The sequence below is a fragment of the Trichoplusia ni genome, chromosome 25 (genome assembly GCF_003590095.1).
Source record: "Trichoplusia ni isolate ovarian cell line Hi5 chromosome 25, tn1, whole genome shotgun sequence".
In the NCBI taxonomy this organism is placed as follows: Eukaryota; Metazoa; Arthropoda; class Insecta; order Lepidoptera; family Noctuidae; genus Trichoplusia; species Trichoplusia ni.
In genome coordinates this window covers 145194-165858 of record NC_039502.1, presented here as the reverse complement: position 1 = coordinate 165858, position 20665 = coordinate 145194, and the positions used below count along the sequence as shown (strand labels likewise).

The 20665-nt window shown below is 42.6% G+C and overlaps 2 protein-coding genes across 2 annotated transcripts in view; both read right to left on the bottom strand.

The window, feature by feature from the left end:
* Positions 1-814: 814 nt before the first annotated feature.
* On the bottom strand, positions 815-3233 carry LOC113505237. Its single transcript, XM_026887854.1, has 2 exons — positions 3153-3233; positions 815-2096 (listed from the first exon to the last, which is right to left on the bottom strand). The coding sequence occupies exons 1-2, from the start codon at positions 3231-3233 to the stop codon at positions 1305-1307; spliced, it is 873 nt and encodes a 290-aa protein (XP_026743655.1). The 3' UTR covers positions 815-1304.
* A 1483-nt stretch (positions 3234-4716) lies between these two features.
* LOC113505236 overlaps positions 4717-20665 on the bottom strand; it is a 16976-nt gene continuing 1027 nt past the window's right edge. Inside the window, 7 exon segments of the mRNA XM_026887853.1 lie at positions 4717-5280; positions 5283-5361; positions 5363-5446; positions 5448-5539; positions 5542-6577; positions 17876-18880; positions 18883-18975. Coding sequence (XP_026743654.1) covers positions 5021-5280; positions 5283-5361; positions 5363-5446; positions 5448-5539; positions 5542-6577; positions 17876-18880; positions 18883-18975 — 2649 coding nt within the window. The 3' untranslated portion in view covers positions 4717-5020.

The window sequence follows — 20665 nt, the reverse complement described above, 5'->3', positions numbered from 1 at the left end:
AATATGTCGTCAGACTGCCAATGAAAGATGACTTTGAAAGCAGACTTGGGTCGTCCAAGCCAATGCCTATCGCTCAACTCAAAACATTGGAAAGAAAGCTGGAAAAACAAACAAATTTGGCTAAGGCCTATAAAGACTTCATGTCTGAATACATTGAACTAGGTCATATGTAGCAATCAACAGTCAGTAATAAAACACACGAGTGTTATTTACCTCACCACGGCGTGCAACGCGCTGAATCAACAACAACAAAGTATAGAGTGGTATTCAATGCATCAGCGAAAACATCTACAGGATGCAGTTTGAACGACCTTATGTACAAAGGCCCTAATCTTCAACAGGATTTACAAACATTATTGATAAAATGGAGACAATACAAATTTGCTTTCACAGCGGATATTGAAAAGATGTTTCGTGCAATTTGGGTGGCCCCTGCAGACCAACACTTACAACAAATTGTATGGCGAGAATTACAAGAACAACCTATCCGCTCATAGCAACTAACAACTGTCACATACGGTACCAAAGCAGCGCCGTTCCTAGCTATGATGACACTCAGGAGATTAGCATCAGATGATCGCGAGCATTTCCCGGACGCCGCAAGGGTGCTGGAAGAGTCATTCTATATGGATGACCTCGTTCATGGGACCCATACAATAGAACAAGGAAAGAAATTGATCTCTGACCTGAAACGATTGCTGAAAAATGGAGGATTTAATCTTAGAAAATGGTCGGCAAACAATCCAGAACTTTTAGAAGACACCTCTGAACAACAAAACAATGATAAAATTGTCTTCAACTTCAAAACAGAAAATACCCTAAAAACATTAGGCTTGTGCTGGAACTCAAGAGAGGATAAATTCACCTTTCAATGCACAATTTCGGAAGTGAACAAGAAACAAACAAAACGGCGCCTACTAGCCGAAATATCTAAATTATTTGACCCACTCGGCTGGCTGGCTCCTTTTTTTTTTTTTTTTTGTCGCTGGGAAAAAATGCTGTTTACGCATCCCCTTCCCGCCGGGGGGCGAGAGAGGGGTATGTGGGACTCCCCGGTGAACAGCGTTCCCGGTATACCCACTAAAAAGACCCAGCGGCACTCCGACCTCGCCCGAGTGGAGGGGGCCTGGGGGTCTATGTCGTTCAGTCCCCCACCGGCGACTGCCTGCCTTGCGGCAAGCCCCTCACGCTCCCCCCCAGAGGGTAGGGAGCTTTATAATGGCCGCAGCATGGGGGGTGATAGTTGTGATGCCGCCAGTGGCCCGCTGATCACCCCCTGGGGCGGATGCGGACGGGCGCTGTGCTCACCGTCTTCCGCCCCTTCTTCGTCTGCGGAACGGCGCCGCGAGAGGGTCGTCCTCCCGCATGCGCTCCGCTGCCTTCTTTTGTGACATGACGACCTCACAGAAGGAGGCTACCGCTTCCCATGCCTCCGCACTCCCCAGCATGGCAGCAATCACGCTGGGGAGTGAGAGGTCGTCTCCGACCGCTGACATCAGGGTGCGGTGGGGTGCGTCCCACGATGGACACACCTCCAAGGTGTGCTCGGCTGTGTCCACCGCGGCCTCGCAGTGGTGGCACTGCGGAGTCTCCTCCCTCCCAATCCGGTGCAGGTACGATCCGAAACAACCATGCCCGGACAGCACCTGCACCAGACGCAGGGAGAGGCAACCATGTCGCCGATCGAGCCAATCCTTGAGGACGGGCCCGATGGCGTCTAGCGTCCGGCGGCCGAACGTTGCAGAGGCGAGATCATCGGCCCAGTGCTGAGTTATTGCCTCCCTCGCCTCCTCGCGCCCTCTGCCCCGCCGTCCAGTCGTACACCCTGGCGAGCACCCAAGCCTCGAGCTCCTAAGGGGGCGTTCCCGCCAGAGCGCACGCCGCCGCGAAACCCACTGTGCGATAGGCCCTTGCGACCCGCTGTGCAATGGCCCTTTGTGTCCTGCGGATAGCAGCAGCGTTTTCCCGTCTGCACAGTGAGTCCGCCCAGATGGAGGCCCCGTATAGGGCCATACTTTTGAGTATGCCGGCGTATAGACGTCGGCATTTTTCGCCGGGCCTCCCGATGTTCGGGAGGAGCCATGAGAGGGCCCCCGCTGTCTTCAGTAAGCGCGTCGACAGCCCACTGAAGTGTGCACTGAAGCGCCACCTGCTGTCGAGCACTAGACCCAGGTATTTTATCTGGGCCTGCACCCCGATGCGGACACCCGCGACATGGATATGAGGGTCGGGCGGTTGGCGCTGCCGAGGCCCATGGAAGAACACTGCCTCGGTCTTGTGTAGCGTCACCGTCAGCCTTAGGCGGGAGATGCGGTCGACCACTTGCGAACCCCCCGCCGAGGCCAAGCTGGCTGCCTCTCCAAAATTTCTTCCCCAGGCAGTCAGAAGGGTGTCGTCTGCATAGCAGATGACAGACGTGCCACGGGGGAGGTTGCCCCGCTAGAGCCAGTCGAATCCGATGTTCCACATTAGTGGCCCTAGAACAGAACCCTGCTGAACACCGGACTCGACGCCGTACCGTCGGAGCCGTCCCGTTTTGTCCACGAGGACGACTGTGCGGTCCCGAAAAAAAAAAAAAAAACAGTTGCATTTTTTTAAATTATTTAAGTAGTCGTTACGCATGTATACATACACGTCGTGTATCCAATCGAATCTATAAGTTTAAGGAAATCGTACATCAGTAAAAAATTAGTTCTTTTTTTTTTATTATGTTAAGCTTAGAAGTAAATGTGTTTTATATGGAATTAAATAAAGCTATTATTATTATTATTATACATAAGAGCATTTACCTTCAGGTTAGCGCACAGCTATCAGACGCTCAGCATGGGTTTCGACCGAGAAGAAGTACCACCAGTAATCTCCTCTGGCACATGGCTCATCTGGTGCCGACGGTGGATAGTGGGGGGCAAACTGATTCTGCTTACTTTGACTTTCGAAAAGCATTTGACTTAGTCGAAAATGACATGTTGCTTAGAAAATTAGCAGGTGTTGGTTTCACCCCACATACTCTCCACTTTTTTGCCAGTTATTTGAGGGATAGGCAGCAATATGTGGAATATGCGGGACACGTGTCAGATCCATATTTCACGAGGTCCGGAGTAGGTCAAGGGAGTAACCTTGGCCCTTTAAGCTTCCTTCTGGTCGTAAATGACCTGCCAGAAGTAGTCCAAGACGCGTATTGTTTGTTGTTTGCCGACGACCTCAAATTGTCCCTCGCGGTAAAAAGCAAGCATGACTGTGTCAGGCTGCAAGCTGACATAGATAGGGTAGTGAGCTGGAGCAAGGAAAACCTATTGCAGTTTAACAGCTCAAAGTGTGTGACCATCACTTTTTCCCGCGCACACAAGCCCATCGAACATACGTACTACATTGACGGACTGCCTATGGAACGGGTCACAGAAGTCAAGGACTTGGGGGTAGGATTTAACACCGGTTTGACTTTTCGTGAACACATGATGCGTTGCTGTAAAAGGGCGTATAGAAATTTGGGTTTCATGCTTCGTACGGTCGGAAGATTTACGAATGTAAAAGCTATTATAGCATTATATAATGCATTGGTGAGGAGCCAGTTAGAATGTAATGCAGTCATCTGGGCTCCGCATGAAGCTAAATATAGTATCATGCTGGAGAAGGTTCAAAATAAATTTATTAGATATTTATATATGCGCTACTACGGAATCCCTTTTACCCGTTGATGTACCCAACCCTATTTATTTTGGGTATGGTGGAATACAACGAGTTAAGGGTTAGGAGGGATCTGGCACTAGCCACATATATATTTAAAGTACTGAGAGGGAAGGTGCAGAATGCAGTTGTTCTTGATCAGGTGAGTCTGTGTGTTCCGGACAGGTACGTGTGGCGACGACGGCAGCCGCGACTGCTAGTGGAGCCGCGCGCTCGGACCAACCTTTTAAAGCAGGCGCCGCTGACGCGCGCACTCCGCACGCTCAACCTCATAGCGAGTGAAACGGACTTGTTTTGTTGTTCTCTGAGTGAATTCACAAGGAATGCATTGTTCATTATTAGTTAGAAGGATTAGTTATAAGCTAGGCCGCACACCAGGCATACAATTGTTTCTCCACAACTGTCGCGCCACATTTGAAATGCGACACATTTAACGCCCCCATATATTCCTACGTGAGCACGCACACCGAGGACACATTTGTAGCGGGCGCACTTTGTGGCGAAGCGTCATCCGCGCTACAATAATTCAAGATCGAACCTGTTCGTTTTTTGTCTCGCGTTGGTTTGAAAAAATGAAAGACTACATTGAATTTTACGTTGAATTTATTGCAGAGGTCGAAAAAAACCCTATATTATACAATCATACACTCAATGATTATAGTAACAGACGGATTACTGAAATTATTTGGACTTTAATTTTTGTGAAATTTTGTAATTTCCGTAATTTGTGCAATCTTGATTAAACGGATGAACACAATAACGTCTTTTTTTCTCATGAATCGCCACATCAAGAAATCGTCGTCATCAGAAGATGATATCGACATGCTGAAAGCAGTGCCACGCTACCGATGTGCGTATATACAATACATTTGTAGTAAGCTGAATTGTAGCGCAACGATTGTGGCGACGTAAATGTTCGATACGTGTAGCATGTGGCGCTGGTGTGCGGCCTGGCTAAGAGTGATTAATGTTTTTAAGGCGCATTTATCGCATTGGGTTAGCCTGTAATGGTAAATATTTGAAGATAAATAAATAAATAAATAAATGTGGTGCGCATAGAAAAGTGAATAAATTTAGTTTTAGTTTCGTTTAGGGTTAGTAAATTGCAATGTAGCCAATTATTCACGACATTAAAACCCATTTGAGCGTACTTGTATAGATCTTGAACTGTTTCCGTTGCAAAAATCAGAGCCGTGTCATCAGCGTATGAAATAATTTTGCCGTTTTCAATACCTAAATTACAAAGATCATTAATGTAAATTAGAAATAATGATGTGTACTGAATGAATGAATAAATGAATCCGTCCGATTTCGGCCATGGCGACCGCTTCAGCTCCTAATTGGTATTTTGGCGTTCATGCGCCCGTAGATGGCTAATGTACCCTATTTTTGCGATGAAAGTCCGAGCACATTGAGGGCAGGTGAGTTTACCGTCTTGATAGTGTTAGGAAATAGCAGCAGGTGGGCGGGCCTTTACACAATCGCGTTTAGCGTCAAGGTCAACTTTACATTGGACTTCGAAATCCCGTACATGGTTGTTTACCACTGTGCGCCATTCTGGCCTCTGTGCTGCCAAATGCTCCCACCGTGAAGCCCTATGTTGCATCTCTTCATATGCCGTTTTTGGACATTTTTGTACCGGAGGAGTTGTCCGCCCTGCTTAAGCTTGGAGGGCAAGCTCCAGTTCAGAATAAAAGATGAGCTTTGCCACACTCTCATCCGACATCTGCGACACGTGACCGTACCACCGAAGTTGCCGGCGGTTGTAAGTAAGCCTCAATGCCACCAACATTGGCTCGCCGCAAGACTTCGGTATTTCGTACTCTGTCGGACCATCTGATCTTCATGATGCTTCAGGATTTAGATGGAATCGATCAAGAGCACGTATATGGCAACGATATAGACACCACGTCTCGGAAGAATATAAGAGGTTTGGCAGCACAATTGCCATATAAACAGAAACCTTGGTAGCCAACTTAAGGTCATGTGAACTGAAAACCTCGGAACGCAGCTTACCGAATGCTGCAGCTGCAGTACCGATCCTGCTGTTAATTTCAGCATCAAGGTCACACTTAAATGTTACAGTGCTCCCTAATTAGCGAAATTTGTCTACCTGCTTTAGCACATCCTGGCCAAGCTTTATGGTCAGTGACTCACGACCGTGAATGTCTATATACATCACTTCCGTCTTACTGACACTGATCTTTAAGCCGAACTTGCGGCAGGCTTGGTGGAAACCGGACATCAGCTGCTGCAGGCCGTTTGGGGATTCAGCTAAAAAGCACAGATCGTCAGCATACATGATCTCGGAGATCAGTGCATGCGAAACCTTGGTACGAGCCTTAAGTCTAGCCAAGTTGAAAAGATTGCCGTCCATGCGGAATCAAATGCGGACTCCCTGGGAAACTGTTTGTAAGACTTCTCTAACCACCACCGCAAAGTATAAAGCAAACAGAGTAGGTGCTAACACGCATCCTTGCTTCACTCCACAAGTAACGGAGAAGAATTCTGTCTGTTCACCGTCTACGGGAACACAACATTGCATGTCGTCATGCAGTAGTCTAAGAAGTCTTATAAACTTTTCCGTGCACCCGCGCTTTCCCAGCACCATCCAAAGCGCTTCACGAGGCACACTATCGAAAGCTTTCTCCAGGTCAACAAAACAGAGGTACAGTTGACGACCCTGCTCCTTGCTCTTTTCCTGTACTTGCCGTACGGCAAAAATTGCTTCACATGTACCTCGGTCAGGTCGCAAGCCAAATTGAGTTTCTGGCAAAATCTTTTCCGATAAGGCCTTTAGGCGATTCAGAAGAATTCTGGCAAAGACCTTCCCAGGGGCCGAAAGGAGTGAAATACCACGGTAAGTGTTGCAGTCAGACCGGTTGCCCTTGTTCTTATCCGCTTGAGCGCCCGCCCGGCCCCCGCCCTGCACACTACTATGCCCCGATTGCCGAACGCCGTGAATCTACTTTGCCCCTTCGTATTCGCTACTTAGCGAGGTGCCGTGCGGCGTGGCTCGAGTTCGACGAAACCATTCATTATGACTCAACTTGTTATTGGAACCCTGTCAAGTGTTATGTTTTTTATGTTTAGAATGAACCAAGCTATTTATTTAAGTGCTTTGTTTATCAATATTTGACTACAATGTAAAGTTACCATAGGTTGAACACAGAGCTAGTGCGTTTTTGGGCACGATTTGTGTTTAGACGATCATACCTCAAAAATTAAAGCGATAACATAGGGTTATTTATTTTTTATTACAATATATATACTATAAACATGAGGATAATAAATAAAAACATACACCTGTTCCTACAATTTTTTTATTTACAGCTCTTTTATTTTGCATAAAAATTTGGCGGCGCAAGCCGTAATTCTAGACAAACTATTATCATCACAGATGCGCAAATATCACATTGAGGCCTACAATTTAAGTAGTATAATATGGGTTATCTTATATTCTTACAAAATATACAAAAATCCAATCGATAGCATTAGCCATTACTGAAATATGTTAAAATTTGTGCTGCAGGTCTCATTCGCACAGTAAAATCACTGTAGTTTTATAGACTTTTTGTTCTACAAAATATACAATATAACTACAAGAATAATTATACAAAATAGAACATTTAATATACTTTCTATAATATATGTCGGCGTAGCTCTCTTTTGGGTGTCAGGATAGCCGACATCGGGATAGGGTATTCAATAAAACACACATTCACGCCTCATTATCTCATTATCGTTTAATCCTAACCCTATCTGGACATATTCCCAACAACGCCCGCCCGTCACCGCTTGCTAAGCGCGCTGGAGAGAACAAACGGCGCAACAAACTCCCCAGCCTTGCGCTGTCTAATCATTACACATTATTTAGTTACTTTACACAATCTATAGTCACAATATTAACAACACAATCATCAATTACGCCTCAACAATTACTAACTTTAATATTACGCAATAATCACTTAGTAACACGACCATCTTCAAACTTATAATCCACTATTCTAAATTCAAATATACCCGCGCTTCTATTTTACAACCAGCCAGTATTGGCGCGAACAGTAACTATATAGATTTTATGAATGAGGTTGCGAACTATTTTTCACCAATGAGGTTTTAATTATGATTTAGTTGTTTATTCTCATGCTCATCTCCGACACGGCCATCCTGCGATACACACGTCCTCGTGTGTCCATTCTGTAACGAAGAACATCACAGCAGTACTCACCGCTCGGTCATTCCTGACCCAAAGGGATCATTCGTTATCTTGATTATAAAAGTTAACTTTATCTCAACAGCTTCATCTACTTTACTGGAGACCCTTTCCAATGTCAGAGCAACCAAGTACCTCTACAATCTTACTGTTGCCACCAGCAACTCATAACTTGAACTAATCGCAAATCTCAAAGCAGGAATCTGAGTCAAACAAGGCCCACACGCATTCCATTTGAACGCTGAGTCCACCAGACTCCATGGTCTCTCCAAGACCCGATCTCAGCCAGAGCCACCATAGTCTCTGCTTTAGCCCCACCTCCGCCAGAGCTACCACGGCCTCTGCTTCGGTCTTACTTCAGCCAGAGCCACACAGGCCTCTGCTTCAGTCTCCACCTCGGCCAGAGCCACCATGGCCTCTGCATCGGTCTAACCTCCGCCAGAGCACTACGGCCTCTGCCTCGATCCTGACCAATGACCAATGACCTAAGATTCCATACCATCATAATTCTCAACCTTTTTCTCTACATAAAACGGTACTTAGTTCTCGAACATACATCTGAGATACAGTTACTTTGAATAAAATCTTTACTTGAGTTAGTAACTAACTCTTTCCCACAAAGTTTAACTCACAATTTTAATACTCAACACGCATAGCTGACAATATTGACATGTGGATCAACCCCTATTGTCATTAAAATAATAAGAAACTCATTAAACATAACAGTGCTCAAATTCGATTAACTCTGGAAAATGTTCACCACCACTATTCAATCATAATCATAAACCAAATGACCTTCACTCGGTCCAACACCATGTAACCTCCTCAGGTTACCAAACAGTAGGCAACCTCTATCCGGTCACCACCACACGTAACCTCTATCCGGTCACCAACACACGTAACCTCCATCCGGTTTCAAAAACCTCGGCACAAACACCACCAGAGAATCTCAACCTCTCAAGGCTTAATCAAAATAATCTCAAACTAGGTTTGTTCAACATGTCAGTCAATTTGTCCTGTACACAACCCGCATTGCAAAACAATAACGTTAAAATCTTAAATAGCCAACTTCATAGCAGAACTCTCATTAACTCGTAGTTAATATGCAGCTCCTTAACAAAAATAAATTGTAATCGACCCACCGTTGTGATCCTGCAGGCAGCTCGACCATAAGCACCAACGTCAAGTTAGTTCTCACTGCAGTCCTCGACTCGTACTCTCTGCACTCCGCACCAGTTTACCTCGATGCTTTTAACGTACAGACATAGCGGACGGCATAGTTTGCTTCTTGAGTAACTGTCCCTTGAAGTTTACATTATAAGACGACACGCTGTAATAAGAACAATCATTAGTTTTCAACATTAAAACCACACAAGAATCACACTCAAGACAATTTGTTTAAACTTCCGATACCTCGCCTCATGGCTACAATCATTATACTTACTTGCGTTGAGTTTTTTTTTTACTTACTCGGTACAATAACCATCAAACCTTTAATCCTTTCGTTTTGCCAGAATTCCGATTTAGTCGTAGATTTGAAAGTAGTACGCATTGGAAGGCAGCGACATAGTATGTAATTCTCCAATATTCATTGTCAGCTCAAATTATCTTGTGAACGTCGACCCATCCCAATTCTGATGTTGACGTAGCTCTCTTTTGGGTGTCAGGATAGCCGACATCGGGATAGGGTATTCAATAAAACACACATTCACGCCTCATTATCTCATTATCGTTTAATCCTAACCCTATCTGGACATATTCCCAATAACGCCCGCCCGTCACCGCTTGCTAAGCGCGCTGGAGAGAACAAACGGCGCAACAAACTCTCCAGCCTTGCGCTGTCCAATCATTACACATTATTTAGTTACTTTACACAATCTATATTCACAATATTAACAACACAATCATCAATTACGCCTCAACAATTACTTACTTCAATATTACGCAATAATCACTTAGTAACACGACCATCTTCAAAACTTATAATCCACTATTCTAAATTCAAATATACCCGCGCTTCTATTTTACAACCAGCCAGTATTGGCGCGAACAGTAACTATATAGGTTTTATGAATGAGGTTGCGAACTATTTTTCACCAATGAGGTTTTAATTATGATTTAGTTATTTATTCTCATGCTCATCTCCGACATATACAGGGTGTGGCGTAAATAGTGGTCCATAGCTAAGGATTCGACGTACCAGTTAATTAACTGTAACACATATTTTTTTTAGCCATTTTTACCCAAAGGTTTCAGAAAAAAAATGCTTTTTACCTTTTTTTATAAAATTGTTACCCTTTATTACAAATTTTGCTGCAGTTTCTACAAAAAACGTACTTTTTTTATTCTGTTTTCTGTTTGTTACAGCTGAATACATGACCTATCTTAAAAAAATACTGATTTTTATGTAAACTGGAAGCTTTTAATGAAAAAACGGCTTTTTTCCATTTTGGACCCAAATTGATAATAATCATGGATATTCAGATGCGATTTTTGTAAAAAAATTGTACTGTACTGTCAGTGCCCATGAATTTTAAAATATGCCTACTTAATACCAATTTCAAAATGGTATTACATTAATGGATCCTATCATTAAAAAAAAAGTTATTAGTAATAAAGAGGATTTTCAATTAAATACCATGTATTTTTTGTTACGTCAATATTAATGCAAATTGTATTAAATCCTATTAAAATTTAACTTATAAAATCTGTTTTGTAAGCGCAAACATGTCCCAGGTAAAAAAAAGGTCAACTAGTACCCCGAATTCTTAGAAAAAAACTCATTGTTGCGCCCGAGCTCTACCTGTAATTCTGCGCCCCGCATTCCTACCGGCACTACAGTGGTATGCACACCACAAGAGTGATAAGGAAAGAATATGTTTTATTATTGCTATCTCTTTCATTACTAACGTTAGAATCTCCAAAAATTTCGACATGATTTAGTACGATCCCGTGCTTGGTGTGCGTATCGTGTTTGTTCTACCTGTGTTAACTCTGCCGTTTCTCATTGCTATTTCCTTGGACTCTGTTTTGTTTACTGATTGGACTTGTTGTTTTGGTGATCTCCACGATATTGGCTACGTTTTCTGGACTTGGGTTTGCTCAACCAATTTTACAAAGTTACAGTGCAGTGACGGATACGAAATGTCTCAGTATACTCCGCGCGAATATGCTGACATGCATTTTATTTACGGTGAATGCAGAGGCGTGGGTAGAGAAGCAGCGCGACTTTATCGAGAGAGATATCCTGATCGAAGACATCCAGACCATCGGGTTTTTGGGAGAGTCCATAACGCATACACCGAGGGGAGGATACCTGGCACGGGCGTAGGCGGTGCAAGCGAAGGACGACCTCGGGTACACAACGACGATGAGGTATTGAATTTAGTCACTCGAGATTCAACATTATCGGCCCGTGACTTATCTCGCAGAACGGGCATTTCTACAAGATCTGTACACCGAATTCTGAAAAGGCATGAACTGTACCCGTACCATTACCAAAGAGTACAGTCGCTGCAACCAAGGGATTATCCTCTACGAGTAAGATTTTGTAGGGAAATGCTGCGCAGAATAAGAGAAGACCCACAATTTTTTAATAAAATATTATGGAGCGACGAATCATCCTGCAAAAAAGATGGATACCTTAACCTACACAATTTACATAGCTGGCAGCTGGAAAACCCACATAACATACGACAAGATAGGTCGCAATATCAATTTAAAATAAACCTTTGGACCGGAATCATTAATGGACAAATAGTCGGTCCACATGAGCTGCCAGATACTTTAAACGGTGAAAGGTATTTAAGTTTTTTGCGGAATGACTTACCCTTACTTCTAGAGAATGTCGCTCCAGAAGTTCGAGAAGACATGTGCCTGCAGAACGACGGCTGTCCCGCGCATTATGCTCTTAGTGTTCGAGAGCACCTTAATGCAACATATCCGAATAGATGGATAGGGCGCTTAGGTCCAATATTGTGGCCACCGCGCTCACCAGACCTTAATCCCCTTGATTTTTTTTATTGGGGTTGTCTAAAAGAAAAAGTGTACAAGGAGCAAGTTACGAGTTTAGACCAACTGAGATCTAGAATCCAAATAGCAGCTAGGAAAATCCAAGAAAACGGATTTGCTCGACGTGTTAAACGGTCGTTTATTCGACGATGCAGAGCGTGCATAGCTGCAAATGGGGGCCATTTCGAACATTTTGTGTAAAATTATTAGTATTATAATCGTGTCAAAGATTATTAATAAATTATGATGACTTTGTACAATGTGTTTTTATTTTTTAATGTTGTTACTTTTTATTAAAATAGCCATAACTTTTTTTTTTACGATAGGATCCATTAATGTAATACCATTTTGAAATCGGTATTAAGTAGGCATATTTTAAAATTCATGGGCACTGACAGTACAGTACAATTTTTTTACAAAAATCGCATCTGAATATCCATGATTATTATAAATTTGGGTCCAAAATGGAAAAAAAGCCGTTTTTTCATTAAAAGCTTCCAGTTTACATAAAAATCAGTATTTTTTTAAGATAGGTCATGTATTCAGCTGTAACAAACAGAAAACAGAATAAAAAAAGTACGTTTTTTGTAGAAACTGCAGCAAAATTTGTAATAAAGGGTAACAATTTTATAAAAAAAGGTAAAAAGCATTTTTTTTCTGAAACCTTTGGGTAAAAATGGCTAAAAAAAATATGTGTTACAGTTAATTAACTGGTACGTCGAATCCTTAGCTATGGACCACTATTTACGACACACCCTGTATAACACTTGTGTATTGTACTTTATTACAAAAGTATTATCAAGAGTAAACAACAAAATCGGTGGGCTACACCAAAATTTAAGGGTCACTACACACCGAGTGAGTTCCGGATCGCTATTTTTTCCGGATCCGGAGTTTTGTCGGTCGGTTTTGTTTGTTGTTGACTGTCTGAAAATATCTAAAGTTAATTATTACTTCAGTTAGTGTAGCAACTTTTCTGTGGAAAGTTTCCAGGGTCTGATGATTACCAGAACAATAGATACTGGAACTGGGGAACGGAACAAGTTATTGAAGTCGATTTTCCACCCAAATACTATAGTAGATGTAGCAACTTCTCTGTGGAAAATTTCCTGGGTCTGATGATGACCAGAACAACAGATACTGGTACTTATATACCGATATGTAGATACGCAAATTGGCAGCTTTCCCCAGAGAAGAAATACAATTATATATTATCCAATCGTCGGATCGTCGGATCCGGAGTTAACAAAAAAAAAACTAAACGGCGGGCGTTTGTGCTAGATTTGAATGGAATACGGTGTAGCATCCTTCGATACACAAATTAACATTACAGGTGCTACACCGCTATACCGTTGAGCGCTGCACTTTGGCAACATAGCAGAGTTTGCAGCGCTGTTTTTTGGTGTTTTTAGCTGGCAAGTGCATGTTCTGCATGCATGCCGCTTGTGCTGGTCGAGCCGCCGGTGCTAAAGCCAGGGAAGGTGCTGCTGATCTGCTGTAAAGCAGCAGTTGCTTTGCCAACTGCATGCGGAATTCTCGATGACCAAGGGCGTGAGTGCGGTTATGGTTGAACAAAACAAAGGCATTATGCATGGACACATTTAAATGTCGGCGAAAGAGTTTTTTGTACCAGATTATGTTACGTGATTCCTCAATGGGATAGGCAGACAGCATTTGGTCTTTGTGGTCGATGCCGCCCATTGAGAGATTGTAATCAAGCACCACTTGCGGTTTGTGCTTATAATTACCGTACTTCTCAAATCCGCCGCCTTTTATGGGATGGAATGAAGAAATCATGGCTACAATGTTTTTGTCCATCCACACAACCAAACTCAGGTCCTTGGTCGTGCTGAATGCTACCTCATGTTTCTTTTTGATTTTTATTTTAGAGCTTCGGGGACAAACTCTCGGTTGAGTCGTAGAGTATTGAATCAGTCTTGTGTTGAACTTTAAGAATCCGAGACAAAAGTGGCGCATTATAAAAATTGTCCATGATTAAGGTATGGCCCTTATTAAAAATTGGTCTCGTTAGGTTCAGCACAATCTGAGCCGTGGCACTCTCCGGCTCGTCAGACCCTTGCCCGCGGTCTTCCGGCTCCCCGTCTTGCACTACATGTACGTGCCCTTTGCCCGTGTAGACCTCCATCCGCCATTAATATCCAGTTCTGGATTCACATAATTCGTAAGTCTTTATACCTACTCGAGCTCTTTTAGTTGCAATTTTTTGCGCAAATGTGAGCCGCCCCTTCCAAAGAAGGAGTGACTCGTCAATTGCTATGTTTTGCTCAAGTACGTTTTTGGTGGACGGCACGGGCAAAGTAGCATTGTCTATGAAATGGAGACAACGTTTGATAACGACAAAACGGTTAAACGACATAATTTCTTTAAAATTGCCTATTTTCAGTTCTTCAATGACGGGATACCAGTATTCTCTCTCTACAGAATCCACAACCAGTGACTGAAACATTAAAACCGTAGGATTTTGTCACTGGTGACGTCTTTCCAACGGCTTAACCTTGGATTTGGCTTAGATGGGATAGTCAACCTTGTTAGAAGGACACCATAGCGGTTGGTTTCGCGAACGATGTAGGCAATAATGTCTGCATCCCAAATCTAAAAAAAAACATCTAAGGGCGTTAAATCGGCGTTATCAAACGTTGGTCCAGTAGACGGCACAGTAAATGTTTCCCTGACCGACTCAAAATTTTCCGGATCGCCTCGCCAGTCAAAATCAAGCAGATCCACTTCCGGTCCCACAACGTTTCGAAGGACTTCGTCGGCAGCTTTATCGAGCTCCTGTATCGCCTCACCTACATCATGTTCAGCAATACCGTCTAAGTCCATCGGATAATCATCGATTTGGCGCGGTTTCAGGGAAATATCGATCATACCGGCAAAATCATCCTCATCAACTTCGCTGCCTTCGCCAGGCTCTATGAAGTCTCGCTCCATTTCGATATCGATATCTGTTGTAAGTAGGAAAATAAATTTTAGGATTTGGTCCACCCTATCATCTTATGGAGGCGACACATGAAATTCAAATAATACTTTAAACTTACCCATACTATAATTACTTCTTCCAGAGCCAGGCGCGGTCCGAATACCGGAAGTAGCTGAAACAGTTATAAATTTGTAGTAAAACAAGTTGAAAGTAAAAGAAATCATTTTTTTTAAATATGATATCAACTAACAAGGTGTAAATCCCAGAAGTTCTATTTCCGCTGGCATGATGTTTTGAGGTAATCCAATATTCTGCACGATCCCCGTCGAGGGCGAAAATTGGATTTTGCGTTTCCTGTCAATAGTTTAGAAGCGACCACATTCATTTATTACAGAAACAAAATAACCTACTTCGCTTGAGATGGAGTCCCAACAGTAGGAACGGCCTTAAGCAAGAGTATCTCTTCATCCACGTTGACATCTGGAATAAAAAAAAACGCATAGTAAGTATTATGTAAGCCGGAGCAAAAACTGACATCTGCTTTAGGACATTTTAGCCTTACCTGTGACATGCCGCGGCGGGCTTATGCAGCCGGGAGGTGTGCCCTCGATGATGTCCTCGTCCTGCTCCACGGTGATATCTGGAATAAAAAAAATATAGTTAGTACTATGTAAGCCAGAGCAAAAACTGACATCTGGAATATAGCAACGAGGATACTCGTATATACTAGAGAGAATTAACACAACATAATATGGCTAACTTTAAACATGATTGAGTTTTGACTCAAGTGTGATTTTGACAGATGACCGAAGTACCTACGGAAATTAATAAAGTATTATATATTTACCAGTACCAAAGCGTTGTAGTTCCCAGGGCTGAAGTATATGAGGAGGAGGGACAGTTGGAACTCCGGGTAAAAGTGGGCATGGCCTCCATATCCGCCAGTCTCCACTGCCCCTTCCTTTGCCCTTTCCCGTTCCTCTTCCTCTTCTGTAAACAAATAAAAAAATGCTGACCTGATACCATGCACATGTTCGACGCTAACAAGCTCACGTATGAGTAGGAGCAGTCAAAACATTAAAGTTATTTCTAAATTTACTTACTGTGGTTCTAGAGCTCCCGGCATTTTAAAATTCCCTACTTGTTAAGCGTCGCGCAACCTGACCAGCTCCTCTTTTGTTGCTCGGTCAGAAATGCTTTTCGTCGGTTAGCTTGGCCATCTTGACCACTTTAAGTTGCTCTGCCAATGAAGAAGGGCTAAAATCCAAAATTGAATGAATGTTACTGGAACAAATTAAATACAATAAATATTATTTATGTAGATTTTACCGTTGTTGAAGTCCAGATGGGCCTGGAATAGGCTCCACTGCTGGCAGAAGTGCGTTTTTATCTCCAGGACTAAACATAAAAAAAATGAATGTCGGAAGTTTTACTTACGTACAAAATATGATTTAGTTTAAATTTAATATTGCTTACGATAAAAAAGGCAAAGATCGGGTACAGCGTGGCCTACGGCCACCCCTACCACTCCTGACACCCCTCCTACCACCATCTCGAGCAGCTCCCCGTCCTCTCGCCACTCTTAAGCATCGACGTGGTTCCATAATAACTTTGGCTTACAATTTCTGCGTCACATGCAATAAACAGCAAAAAATATATAAAAGCGAAACAATAAAAACCAGCAGCAAGCATTTAACATTCACAAGTAGTAAAATTAAATAATACGATTAATTTCGGATAAGCTTATAGAAAAAAAAACAGTCCGAAACGCGCGATTACTCCGTCAGCTCCAAACCTTAACTGCATCATGAACCAAGATAAATAAAAAAAAACATTCAGAAGCATTTTCACAAGCCAAATTAACACAAGTAACACAATCGCTTAGAAAAATACATCTACCGGATCGGGATTCAGATTCCGGATCACGCGATCTCTCGGTGTGCAATGACCTTAACTGCACCGTGAACACTTGTCAGTTGGATTTTAAAATTTCTGACTCGAATTGCTTCTAATTTTATCGTCCCGGCTAGAATTTACATGATTTTATTGTAAAAAATAATTTTGGTAGTATTTAGAATAATAAAACAGCCCAAATATATCAAAATTGAAGAAAAAACTATTGCGTTTGTCGGGAAGCGCGCGCCAAAAATATACCGTCGACTTTATCGTGTTCAGAAAAGGACAAATTTTGTGTTTCACGCTGAAAACGTTATTTCTACAGTTTTTTGTTTACTTACCTTGATAATTATAAAAAAAAAAACAAGTAAAAATACTCACCGAAAATATTAATATTCTTAGCAAAATCCGCACAACACACAAAGTCACCACACGAGAAGCACAGACTGACAAATGGCAACTTCAACTTTGTTTTTTTTCACTTTTTTCTAGGACTGGTATACGGGTTTTTGGCTTTGTTTGGTTGGAAATTTATCAAAGAAGCAGGATAGATGTATACAAACACACTAATAAACGAGCAAGACGGACGCAAACCATAAATCAAGAGGAAGGTACATTCGAGTGGCTTGTAGACCACTAGTCTACACGGGCAATGTAATGGTCCCGTTTCCTGTAGACTAGTGGTCTACGGGGCAAAATAAGTTGCAGAATCTTGTAGACTGGTAGTCTACGGGGCATTCAAGCGGTTATACACGGTGATTTTTTAGTCGTCTTACAAAAGCAGCCCAGGTCCGCCTGACGTAAAATACCCCTAGGCGCGATTATTATTTTTTTATCATCAACTAAGATAATAAGTACGAAGAAAAATTAAACAAGAGAAATCTGGAATATACTCTTAAAAATGATAAAAACGCCGCGGCCCGCGCCCCTCGCCATTGTTACAAGGCTCGGACCGCGCTCGCAACAGAGCTGTGTTTCTAAAAAACTACGAATTGCATCATAATATTGAATAAAAATTGCATTTTAAATTTATTCAAATCTCATAAATACCTATTTTTTATCATGAAGGTGTTCTAGTCGTTGGATACATGAACTGGGCTGCTTTTTTAAGACGACTAAAAAATCACGGTGTATAGAGCACAAATTCGCGACACTTTAAAAGTATCGGGAACGCGCTCTTCTTCCCACATACGTTCAAAGTATCTCCATATCGACGTATACAACTCCTCTCCGCCGTACTTAATCAGCTCTCCCGGTATAAGGTCAATGCCAGCCGCCCGATTGTTTTGCTGCTGTCTAATGGCCGAAACAACCTCGTCACGCAGCAGGGGCTCATCCAGTTCAATGGCAGAAGAGAGTTATGACATTAAACTAATACTGTGCAGATCAGCTGATCGATCCACATTAAGCAAGGTGTTAAAGTGCTTCGCCCAGCGTTTTAACACGTCCTCCTTGTTTGTCAATAGGTGCCTACCGTCAAGAGACTTTAAAAGAGTCTTTGTGTGGTAGGATGTGCAAATCAGCTTACGCACCTCACTGTTAAACTCCCCTAGCTGGTTTGTGTCATCGAGCCTTTGCATGCGACAAGCTTTGTCCCGCCACCACTTGTTTTTAATTTGTCGAGTCAGCCTACACACTTCTTGGTCACTAGCTTTGACATCCGCAATGCTTCCTCTTCGCCTTGTATGCTGTCGTAGAAGGTCTTGATGTTTATCAAGAGCCGCCCGCAGAACTTCATCATTTTCATCAAACCAGTCTTCATTTCGACGGCATTTATTGCCCAGTACAGTTGAAGCGGTGTCTAAGATTTGAGATGCTAAAGTTCCTCAGGCAGCATCAACGTTACCTATTTCGGTTGTGGATGACATTTTTCTAGACAATGAGTCAGCATATTTCTCCCTTTCCTCACGATCTTTCAGCTTTTCCACGTTTAAGTACGTAAGCTTTCTTGTCTGAGACCGGCGGTAGTCGGACCAACAGTGCGCACCTCGCATAGCGCGGGTTATCTGCACTTGACTGTAATCTCTTCGCCTCACAATAGCATAGTCGATCAAATGCCAGTGTTTGTATCTTGGGTACATCCATGTCGTTTTGTACTTGGCGGCAAGTCTAAACATAGTGTTGGCAATATAATTGCCAAGCCGTACTGAGCACAAAGACTAAGCAAAAGTTGACCATTGCTATTCATGTTGCCAGCACCGTGTCTACCCAAAACTCCAGGCCAGGCCTCATGGGTACGTATCAAAATCCCGAATTTTAATAGACCGAATTTTAAAATACCGATAGACGAAATCCCGATAATTAAAACGCCGAATGGTTGTTTGGCCGCAAGTTTTCAATCCCGAAAGTTCATTTGCCCGAAAGTTTAAAATCCCGAAGTACAAAATCCCGAAATTGCCACCATTTCCGAGAAAAACGATTTTTTGTAAACCAGGTTAGGTCAAAACACTTAAAAGTTGCCAAAAAGCGTAGTCGGAGCCTACTGAAGTACTAAGGCTCTAGGGTTTACAAAAAAAATAACCACGAAGGGTGTGGCGGAGTCTGTGTTCTCTCGCTTCGCTCGCTCACTAGACTCCGCCACACCCTTTTAACCTAACCTGTCCGTGTCGGAGTGCTTTAAGGTCCCGAGATCGCTTCACTCACTGATCCAAAGACTACAATCTCTAAGACAATGACAAAAAAGGAGCTTAACATAATAGGTATATATCATAAATTTAAAACAAAAGTTTAAATGATAATCATACGTATAATTAGGAAAAAAAGAATATTTCGACATGGGCCTTAAACAGAAAGTTCATCTTTAATGATGAACCTGACATGTAGTGTAAACACATTGAAACAGATTTTCCTAACAACCTGTAAAAATAACATAAGATACAGAGTATTTAAATTTAAAGATTACTGGCGATACCACTTAAGAACTCCACATATGTATAGTCGGTTATATTTTGTAAAATATTATGAATGTTCTCCATCTTCACTGTGTTTTTTTTTGAAATGAAACTACTTTTACAGATTTTATCGCGGTTTAATTTTAGATTTTAGTTCCCGACGTTTCGAAACCTTTGCAGGTATCATGGTCACGGGCAGACTGAGATGGCGTTCGTCTTGACAGAAGATGTTGCTCGTTCTACCTTCATATTTTAATTAATTATTTGTGGTCCGACCTACGCAGTATGAGCTCACTGTGTCTTGATGTCTTGCAGCGCTGCTCTTGGGTTTGGCCTTGAGTTTATTTATTATTGGATCCCAAGTAGGTGATATCTTCCAGCCATCTTCTCTATTGAAATTAGGGTGTTTTTCAATCTCAATAGCCTCGCGAAACATCCTAGGTAGGAATTTGGATTCTTTAGCGAGGATCTGTGGTTGGTCAAATCTAATATAATGGCTGGAATCTTCAGCATGTTCGGCGACTGCAGACTTCGTTGAGCGGCGGTGTTTGACGTCAGCTATGTGTTCTTTAACGCGGGTCCCTATGCTTCGTTTGGTTTGACCGATGTAAGAGAGGCCGCAGTCACAATCTAGTTTGTATACTCCTGCATCTTGTAGAGGTATGTGACACTTGACGGATGGTAAGGACTGGCTAATCTTCTTGGGCGGCTTGAAGTATGTTTTAATTGAAGCTCGCTTCAGGATGTAACCAATCTTGTCAGTGACTCCTCTGACATATGGTAGTACAGCAGGCAAACGATCAACCGTGGCTGGCTTCACTCGGTTTCTGTGACGGGGCCGTGGAACTTGGAGCTTGTTGTCTCGCAGTACTTGCTTGACGTGTTGAAGCTCAGCGGCAAGTTGTCTGTCATCACAGAGTCCGTGTGTTCTCTGAAACAAAGATTTTCCCACGGTAGCTAACTGTTTAGGGTGGTGGTGAGATTCACCGTTTAAGTATCTATCTGTATGGGTCTTCTTTCGATACA